Source organism: Bufo bufo, chromosome 11 (genome assembly GCF_905171765.1).
Source record: "Bufo bufo chromosome 11, aBufBuf1.1, whole genome shotgun sequence".
Classification (NCBI taxonomy): Eukaryota; Metazoa; Chordata; class Amphibia; order Anura; family Bufonidae; genus Bufo; species Bufo bufo.
In genome coordinates, this window is record NC_053399.1 from 83862648 (window position 1) to 83873820 (window position 11173).

Below are 11173 nucleotides of genomic sequence, written 5' to 3' on the forward strand. Positions count from 1 at the left end.
AAGGGGCCCAGTTCTCATGGTCGGTGGGGTCAAACCATTGCTGATCAGACACTTATCCCCTTAAGCCCCTTGCAGACGGGCGTGAGCGGATTATGTCCGGATGCGTTCAATGAAAAATGCGCGATTTCGCAAGCAAGTTCATTCAGTTTAGTATGCGATCGCGTTCAGTTTTTATCTCGCGGGTGCAATGCGGTTTGCACGCGCGTGATTAAAAAAAAACTGAAGGTATACAAACATCTCTTAGCAACCATCCGTTAAAAACGCATCATATCCGCACTTGCTTCACGCAGCCCCTATGGGGTCAGCGTTGCGTGAAAAACGCAGAATATAGAACATGCTGCGATTTTCACGCAACGCAGAACTGATGTGTGAAGAAACCAACGCTCATGTACACAGACCCATTGAAATGAATGGGTCCGGATTCAGCGCGGGCGCAATGCGTTCGCATCATGCACGTGTGAAAGGGACCTTAGACACTTGTCCAAACACTTAAAGGGATCCTCTGGATAGATCATCAGCATCTGATCGGCGGGGGTCCGACACCCGGGACCCCCGCCGATCAGCTGTTTCAGAAGGCAGCGGCGCTCCAGCAGCGCCGCGGCCTTCTCACTGTTTACCGCGGGCCCAGTGACGTCATGACTTGTATCAACTGGCCTGGGCGGGGGCTAAGCTCCATTCAAGAGAACAGAGCTTAGCCGCGCCCAGGCCATTGATACTAGTCGTGACGTCACTGGGCCTGCGGTAAACAGTGAGAAGGCCGCAGGGCTGCCTTCTCAAACAGCTGATCGGCAGGGGGTCCCGGGTGTCGGAACCCCGCCGATCAGATGCTGATGATCTATCCAGAGGATAGATCATCAGTTTAAACAAAGTGCAGAACCCCTTTAAAAGACTCCTGCAGTCCACAGGAGTCGGCTGGATTGCATGCAACTCAAAGTATTCTTCTGGACTGCAGCTTTAGCTCCATAGTTAAAACTGAAAAGTCACGCTACAAAAAGTCCCTACTACTCATAAGAAATATTTTTGAATATCGTATAAAGCGATCATGTACATCTAAATCACTAAGCAATACACTGAAAATAGCAACCTACTTGTGGTCATTTTACTGCCCTAAAGCTAATATGAACTAGAACACTGTAACGAAGTTCTGCATAGATGAGATTAGCGCACCTTTGTAGCCCATGTGCCTCTGAGACTTTTTTTTTTTTTTTTCTGTCTGTCTGGAGACATCAGTGTTTTTTTTAGACTAGAAAAGGCTGTGAAGATTTGTAATGGAGTCAAAAAAAATTGAAAACTGTAATGTAAATGTGATGTGTAGTCTGAAGTCTATTGTGTGATGAGATAATCGGCCTGATGGGGTGTTACCTTATAATATGCCATCTCTATAATAATGATATTGAAAAGCACATGACCAGAGTGGAGCTGCGTCTGGAAAAAGCTGACCTTTTTTTTATATTTTCAGTCTCCTTGGTTTTAAGCACAATTGGGGTGGATTTTCAGGGGGTCAGTATTTTTATTTTATCAGTTAAACGCACTCCAAACAAAAATGAGATTATCTGGGTGCATGCGAACTATTGGTAAATGTTACCTGCACTACCACTCCTAACCACACGGTGTGCTGTAGAAATCTGAGCACCAGCTGTACAAAGCAGAAATCACTTGCTACTGTATGTAAACTGTATGTAAGCACACCTACTCCTAAAATGATACTTACCTAGTCCCTACAGCCTCTGAGACCTATAGCGATCGTTATACAGGTCTCAAGCAGTGGTAGCCATGAGCTGCTGTGGAGCCTGTATAAGAAATACATTTATTTCTATACACACTCTGAAATCTTCCCTCCAGGAAAATGCTTCATTCTCAGCCTTAAAGGCAATGTAAGAGATTAGAAAAAGGGCTATTTTTTCTACAAATAGTGCCATTCATTTCTATAGGCTGCATCTCAGCCTCTAATATACTACAAAATATTGTATACACCCCTATTATGCCGCCTAGTGATAACAAATTGTATTGCAGTCATTTATATTTTTGCTGGATAATATAATACAGGTTGAATAGGATATGCAGCCCAGACATTCTAATGGACCTGAACGGAGAGTGGCTACAAAGAGCACCTCTCTTTCTCTGGAAGGTCCACCACAAACAGCCCTTTGATTTCAGTGGACACCTTGTAATGCTTCTTTTCACCTGTGGTGGCGCTGGAGAGAAATAGAGCACATGGTTGTGGGGCCCCTTCTAAGAAAAAGGGCCTGTCCTACGTTTCTAATCTACCTCTCATCCGATTAATTCATTTTTTGGGTTTGATAAACGAACAATAGGAGGGACCAGATGGATAGTTTATGGGAGGATGGAGAAACCTGGGCATGTTCTTCTCTTCCCTTGCAAACATTTTGTGATGGCTAATCCTATAGGTCACCCTTAAAATTGCCCTCTATCTGCATCTAACATGATAGACCATGGCAATGTCTTATGTCTGGTGTATATGGTAACCTGATACTGGCACATGTAACCTGATTAATGTACATGTAAGATTCTGTGAAGTATAAAATGCATTGAGACTGTATATTTTACCATCTGGGTTTTGCGTTTTAGTAGACTTGCATTGTATTATGATGGTGAATCAATGTGATATCTATGGAGCTACAACTAATAAACTGTTAATTCATATGTGTGTGGATACATCTTATCAGTAACCAATACATAGTAACATAGTATATAAGGCCGAAAAAAGACAATTGTCCATCCAGTTCGGCCTGTTATCCTGCAAGTTGATCCAGAGGAAGGCAAAAAAAAAAACCCTGTGAGGTAGAAGCCAATTTTCCCCACTTAAGGGGGAAAAAATTATTTCCCGACTACAATCAGGCAATCAGAATAATTCCCTGGATCATCGACCCCTCTGTAGTAGCTATAGCCTGTAATATTATTACACTCCAGAAATACGTCCAGGCCCCTCTTGAATTCCTTTATTGTACTCACCATCACCACCTCCTCAGGCAGAGAGCTCCATAGTCTCACTGCTCTTACCGTAAAGAATCCTCTTCTATGTTTGTGTACAAAACTTCTTTCCTCCAGACGCAGAGGATGTCCCCTCGTCACAGTCACGGGGATAAATAGATGATGGGATAGATCTCTGTACTGACCCCTGATATATTTATACATAGTTATTAGATCTCCCCTCAGTTTGTATTTTTTCTAAAGTGAATAATCCTAATTTTGATAATCTTTCAGGGTACTGTAGTTGCCCCATTCCAGTTATTACTTTAGTTGCCCTCCTCTGGACCCTCTCCAGCTCTGCTATGTCTGCCTTGTTCACAGGAGCCCAGAACTGTACACAGTACTCCATGTGTGGTCTGACCAGTGATTTGTAAAGTGGCAGGACTATGTTCTCATCACCGGCATCTATGCCCCTTTTGATGCAACCCATTATCTTATTGGCCTTGGCAGCAGCTGCCTGACACTGGTTTTTGCAGCTTAGTTTGCTGTTTATTAAGATTCCTAGATCCTTTTCCATGTCAGTGTTACCGAGTGTTTTACCATTTAGTATGTACGGGTGACTTGCATTATTCCTTCCCATGTCCATAACTTTACTTTTGTCAGTGTTAAACCTCATCTGCCACTTATCTGCCTAAGCCTCCAATCTATCCAGATCCCTCTGTAGCAGTATACTGTCCTCAGTAGTATATATATATACAGTATACTGTCCTCTGTAGTATATACTGTACGTGTATATCCAGTATACTGTCCTCTTCAGTGTAAATTACTTTACACAGTTTAGTGTCATCTGCAAAAATTTATATTTTACTATGCAAGCCTTTTACAAGATCATTAATAAATATATTGAATAGGGCCCAATACTGACCCCTGTGGTACCCCACTAGTGACAGTGACCCAATCTGAGTGTGTACCGTTAATAACCACCCTCTGTTTTCTATCATTGAGCCAGTTACTTACCCACATACAGACATTTTCTCCCAGTCCGAGCATTCTCATTTTATATACTAACCTTTTATGTGGTACGGTGTCAAATGCTTTGGAGAAGTCCAGATATACGACATCCATTGTTTCGCCACTGTCAAGTCTAGAACTTACCTCCTCATAGAAACTGATTAAATTAATTTGACATGACCGATCCCTCATGAAGCCATGCTGATATGGCATTATTTGCTTGTTTTCATTGAGATCCTCCAAGATAGCATCTCTCAGAAAACCTTCAAACAGTTTACCCACAACAGATGGTAAACTTACCGGCCTATAGTTTCCAGGCTCTGTTTTTGGACCCTTTTTGAATATTGGCACCACATTTGCTATGCGCCAATCCTGTGGAACACTCCCTATCGGTATACAGTTTGTAAATATCAGAAATAAGGGTCTGGCTATGACATTACTTAATTCTCTTAGGATACGGGGGTGTATGCCATCTGGCCCTGGCGATTTGTCTATTTTAATCTTTTTAAGTCGCTGTTGTACTTCTTCCTGTGTCAGACAGGGCACTTTTAATGGGGAATTTACTTTTACATTCTCCATCTCATCTGACAGTTTATTTTCCTCAGTGAATACAGTGGAGAAAAAAATATTTAATAGCTTTGCTTTCTCCTCGTCGCTCTCTGCAACTCCCCCCTCATTGTTCTGTAGAGGGCCGACACCTTCAGATGTACACCAATGTCTCATCCAGCATGGAGGCAGGGCATAATGCTGGATGTAGTGTGCGATCACATTTGCATTTACCTTCAGATTTATACTTTTTACTATTTATATAATTGAAGAACATTTTAGGGTTAGTTTTACTCTCTTTGGCAATTAATCTCTCGGTCTCTAGTTTGGCCGCTTTTATTTGTTTTTTACATATTCTATTTCTTTCCTTATAGTTTTTCAGTGCTTCCTCCTACCCTCCTGTTTTAGTGATTTATATGCTTTCTATTTGTCATTTATTGCCTTCTTTACAGTTCTATTTATCCACATTGGTTTCTTCTTGTTCCTTAACCTTTTATTCCCAATGCCAGTGGATATTTTCCCGTATGTCACGTGTACATGTCCCTAGTGGTGGAGAGGGAATGAATATGCACCCGCTACTCGTACAGTTAATTCATGGTTTGTTTCTGGTATTGCAGTCAAATTGATGGGCTGAGCTGCAATGCCAGACACAGCCTATGGACAAGAGTAGCGCTGTTTCCAAAATTAAAGCAGACCTTTTCTTTTTATAACCCATACAATTGCTTTAACTTAATACTTACACTACACTACATTTGCTTGAGCAAAACCACTGGTAGAACGCAGAACCACTTTAAATTTGGCAAACAAGATGGATATGAATCTAAAGCCTTAGTGTCCTGGTCAAACATACTAGCATAGATGGTGATGAACTCATAGCCTCAGTGCCCCCTTCAAAAATATCAGGTAGGGTAGAAATCCAGGCCCCCTTCAAAAATACCAGCATAGATATGAAATCATAGTCTCAGGGCTACTTCAAAAATACTTTGTTAGGTAAAAATCCAGGGACACCTTTAAAAATACCAGTATGGATATGAACTCATAGTCTCAGTGCCCACTTCAAAAATACTAGTATGGATATGAACTCAGTCTCAGTGCCCCCTCTAAAAATACCAGTATGGATATGAACTCATAGTCTCAGTGCCCGCTTCGAAAATATCAGTATTGATATGAACTCATACCCTTAGTGCCCCCTTCAAAAATATCCAGGACCTCCTTCAAAAATACCAGTATGGATATAAAACTAAGACAACTTGCACAGCCCATTCATTTCAATGAATGCTGTGTAATGCCTAATTTTTCCCTGTGGTAGCGCTTTAGAGAAATTGAATAGTTGCTGACAGATCCACCCACAGATGATTGGGGACAACCTTTCATCAGCTAATTACAGGGTAACCATTATAACAAAAGGGGATTGTGCTGTAATATAGGCACAGCCACTGTAGCTGGACTCTACTCAAGGATGGAAGTTGTGAAGAAGGCCATCTGCAGATTGCATCACTTTTCTTACTTGCCACAGCCTCACCCAGCATGGACAGCTGTTAATAGGCTCTTTTAAGTTGGGTGTATCCATCATCGCAATCAGCGTGCACACTATGTAGTGTCTCCAAACATTTGTGGTAGGCTGGCTGGTCTAGAGCAGGGTTCCCCAACTCCAGTCCTCAGGGCCCACTTGCCGGTCAGGATTTAGGAGTATCCCATAGAATGAATACCTGTGGTAAATCCTGATGGATGGACACTAATTATATCAGCTGCCCAATACTAAGGAAATCCTGAAAACATGACCGGCAGGTGGGCCCTGAGGACTGGAGTTGGGGACCACTGGTCTAGAGCACAGGCTAGGTGTTATCCAGGTCTTGGGTGCTCTCAGCTTGTAGGGTCTTACTCTGGCCTGAACTCTTCTGTGATGCCCAGCTGTGACTTTCCCATATCTAGGCCCAGAGGTGGTGCACCTTTATGGCTAGTATCACTCACCTCCACTGCTAGCTAACTACATGCTGGAATCTGCAGCAACTTCCAGTTCACACTACTACTCTATCTGTCTCTCTGTCCATGTAGTATGTAAAAGGACCCCTCATGGTGTTTCACATACTGCTCAAACAATGCAATCATCCAGTGAGCAAATAACATTGAATATTATATCTATTTTTCAATCATTCCCATGCTACCACAAGGGACATTTTAACACATTGGTGGACATCTATATACCTCACAAAAAGCTATAGAATAGCGTAATGGGCTACATTTCTCCATACTATGGTATCCAGCATTCCTATTGAATACAAATAGAGACCAGGCCAGATGCCGTACATGTTTACAACATGTCCAAGTGTATTGTATGACGGTGGCACAGGAGCTAAGTGCAATGCATACACAGCAGGTGTCCAAAAATAAAATAAGAAATTTAAAGAAATGTTTAAAAATCGAAAAAAAGAAATATTAAAAGCTCAAAAATATAAACAATTCAAAAGGAACATAATTGGTATTGCCGTGTTCGTAAAAGTCTGCACTATTAGTGTATCACGTTATTTTTCCTGCAGGGTGAATTGCTGTTTTTTGTCACCTCACCTCTCAAAAAATGCAATAAATACTGTAGTGATGAAAAATTATAAGTACCCCACCATGGTGCCAATAAAAACTACAACTAGTCCTGCAAAAAAACAAGATGACACAGCTGTATCGATGGAAAATACAGTTATGGGTCTTTTTGGATTTCTTTTAAAGAACAGTCTGTCTTCCACTGGTAATGAATAATCTCACTGCTGGATTTTGGGTCCATATCATTCAATTTATTAAACACTTTTTTTTGTTAGCAGATGGACATTCTTGATGAAGCATGTACATGGTGAATTAATAATTTCCTATGTAAAGGTGGCCATGACCTTTGGATGTATATAACCCTAACTTTCTTTACGTGGGACCTTCCGAACATCTAATATGTATGGAGGGCCCCATAACTCTTCCCCAGATGTCAGGAGAGAGAAGAATTGGGCAGTTGGAGTTCAACATGCCTGATCCCTTAGGGCCCATTCACACAACGATGTCCATTTTAATGTTACACAAATTGCGGATCCACCGAACACAGATACTGGCCATGTGTCTTTCGCATTTTGCGGAATGGAACATCCTTCTCCATGATGGAAATGCCTATTCTTGTCTGCAAATACGGGCAAGAATAGGCTGTGTTTTATCTTTTCTGTAGGGCCACAGAACGGACATATGGATGCGGACAGTACATGGTGTGCTGTCCGCATCTTTTGCGGCCCTATTGAAATGAATGGGTCCGCATTCGATCCGCAAAATTTCGGACCGGATCCGGGCAGAAATACATGGTCGTGGAAATGGGCCATTAGGGTGATAAGTTGTTGCCAGAGGTGTTTGGCAGCCGCTTTCTCCACTCTGCCTATTTGGAACATGCACCTGCTTGGCCATACTGAGCATGCATATGTATGCGGAGGATGGTGGAGGCATATCTGCTGGATAACAGCTAACTAACATTGGATCTATCTCGGCCAAACAAAAAAGTTGTGGCACTCAGCAGGTCTACGTGTTTCAACCAGTCAGGTGTCCTTACTCATGATCTAATGTTGGCCAAACCTGCCGATTCTAGCTGAGCATACATATATATAGGAGGATCGAAATTGGTAGCTTTCGGCTGGCAGTTATGTGTATGCCCAGCTCAATGTGGTGCCTAAGTGTTCAATCATGAGGGTAACTATAGACGGTGTAGAAGTAGTAGTCACCTCCAGGTCCTTGATAGTAATGACACGTAAAGGGGTGTTCAGGTTCTTAAATGTTAGTTATCCCCAATCCTGTGGATAGGTAATATTAGTTATGTGGGGGTCCTACCCCTGAAATGAACAGAGTGGCAGTTCGAGCGCAGTGCCTGGCTGTCTCTGGAACGCCTATAGATGAAGTGGCATTGTGCATGCTCGACCTTCCATACCGTTCATTTCGAAGGGCTCAGAGGGGTATTGGTTACCTGTTCTCGTGATCAGTGGAGGTCAGCGGTAAGACCCCCACCGTTCTAAAAGTGTAGATAGGAGATACCCCTTTAATACCTGTGTCTTCCAAACAGTTGGACCTCCAGTGTGGATTTAATCTCCTGGTTTCTTAGACTGTATACAATGGGATTAAACAAGGGTGTGACCACAGTGTATAAAAGAGACAAGATCTTATTAAGGTTCAGTGATGAAATGCTGGTAGGTACAACGTATACGGTGAATAGTGTCACATAATACAAGGATACTACAGTTAGATGTGAACTACAGGTGGAAAAAGCTTTCTGCCTACCGCAGGTAGACGAAATCCGTACTATGCTCAAGAAGATGGAGATGTAACTTCCTATTATGAACAGAAATGGAAACAGTACTATGGGGACAGAGCATACATATATTTCAATTTTTACAAGAGATGTGTCTGAGCAAGAGAGTTCCAAAAGAGGAGCAACATCACAAAAGAAATGGTCAATCACATTGGGTCCACAGAATTGTAGCCTACATATGAGGATAAGTGAAGTCAGGGTCACCACCAAACTTAGTAACCATGAAGAAGCCACAAGAAGAACTTGAAGACTTAAACTCATTATTGCACTGTACCGTAATGGATGACATATGGCCAAATATCGATCATAGGACATCACTGTGAGAAGAAATGACTCTGTGGTTGCTGAGAAGCCAAAAACATGATACTGAGCAATGCAGCCCGCTACGGACAATGTACTGCCTTCATGTATTATGACCTGAAGCATCTTTGGCAAGATGTTGGTAGAGAACACAGTGTCACAAAAGGACAAATGACTGAGGAAAAAGTACATAGGAGACCGGAGAAGGCTACTGAATAGAACCAAAGCCACAATCAGGAGGTTACCACACAATGATACAACATACACTAGGAGGAGCAAAGTGAATAGTAGAAACTTAAACGCATGAAGGTTTCTGAATCCCAACAGGAGGAACTCTAAAACAGCTGTTTGGTTGTTTGCACTCATGGATGTGGCTGTACCTGGAAGAAATGCCATTAGCAAATATTAGCTTCTTAGATAGGGTGTCATAATAGACTATAACATCATAGAATTATAGCTTAAAGCAACTCTTCTGTTCAAGAAAAATAAAAGGCACATTAACTGGGGAACAAACAGAATACTTACCTGGTGACCTGCTTTTCATCTTTTTAGCTGAAGATCTGATCATTACTAGGCTCCTCTTCTGCCATTCAAGATGGCCACTCAGCTTCTCAGACTACCTGATGGTAGCCAGAGATACTTCCTGCTGACCTTGCATTGGTCAGCACTGCTCAAGTGAACAGTGCTGGCCAATCCAAGAGCAGTGCTTGACAAGGAGGAAGTGCATCCATCGTGGATGACAGAAAATTCGACAGCTTGTAGGAATGAATGCAAACTTCTCTATAGATACAGTCAGGTCCATAAATATTGGGACATCGACACAATTCTAACATTTGAATTTTTTTTTGGAAATAGCTCACTAACTACACAAACACGGAAGGTGGACAATCTTATGAATTCACCCTTCAAATAATGTAACTGTCAATAGAAGATTGGCACTCCGTATGTATGTATGTATGTATGTATCTTCTATTGACAATTCTAACACCACCACAATGGATTTGAAATGAAACAAACTAGATGTGCTTTAACTGCAGACTGTCAGCTTTAATTTGAGGGTATTTACATCCAAATCAGGTGAACGGTGTAGGAATTACACCAGTTTGCATATGTGCCTCACACTTGTTAAGGGACCAAAAGTAATGGGACAATGGGCTTCTCAGCTGTTCCATGGCCAGGTGTGTGTTATTCCCTCATTATCCCAATTACAATGAGCAAATAAAAGGTCCAGAGTTAATTTCAAGTGTGCCATTTGCATTTGGAATCTGTTGCTGTCAACTCTCAAGATGAGATCCAAAGAGCTGTCACTATCAGTGAAGCAAGCCATCATTAGGCTGAAAAAAACAAAACAAACCCATCAGAGAGATAGCAAAAACATTAGGCGTGGCCAAAACAACTGTTTGGAACATTCTTAAAAAGAAGGAACGCACCGATGAGCTCAGCAACACCAAAAGACCCGGAAGACCATGGAAAACAACTGTGGTGGATGACCGAAGAATTCTTTCCCTGGTGAAGAAAACACCCTTCACAACAGTTGGCCAGATCAAGAACACTCTCCAGGAGGTAGGTGTAGGTGTGTCAAAGTCAACAATCAAGAGACGACTTCACCAGAGTGAATACAGAGGGTTCACCACAAGATGTAAACCATTGGTGAGCCTCAAAAACAGGAAGGCCAGATTAGAGTTTGCCAAACGACATCTAAAAAAGTCTTCACAGTTCTGGAACAAGATCCTATGGACAGATGAGACCAAGATCAACTTGTACCAGAGTGATGGGAAGAGAAGAGTATGGAGAAGGAAAGGAACTGCTCATGATCCTAAGCATACCACCTCATCAGTGAAGCATGGTGGTGGTAGTGTCATGGCGTGGGCATGTATGGCTGCCAATGGAACTGGTTCTCTTGTATTTATTGATGATGTGACTGCTGACAAAAGCAGCAGGATGAATTCTGAAGTGTTTCGGGCAATATTATCTGCTCATATTCAGCCAAATGCTTCAGAACTCATTGGACGGCGCTTCACAGTGCAGATGGACAATGACCCAAAGCATACTGCAAAAGCAACC

General features: G+C 42.1%; 1 protein-coding gene across 1 annotated transcript; it reads right to left on the minus strand.

Moving 5' to 3' along the window:
• Window positions 1-8539: 8539 nt before the first annotated feature.
• LOC120981476 (olfactory receptor 998-like) lies at window positions 8540-9475 on the minus strand. The gene has a single exon (XM_040411017.1). The coding sequence runs from the start codon at window positions 9473-9475 to the stop codon at window positions 8540-8542; it is 936 nt and encodes a 311-aa protein (XP_040266951.1).
• Between the last annotated feature and the right edge of the window lie 1698 nt (window positions 9476-11173).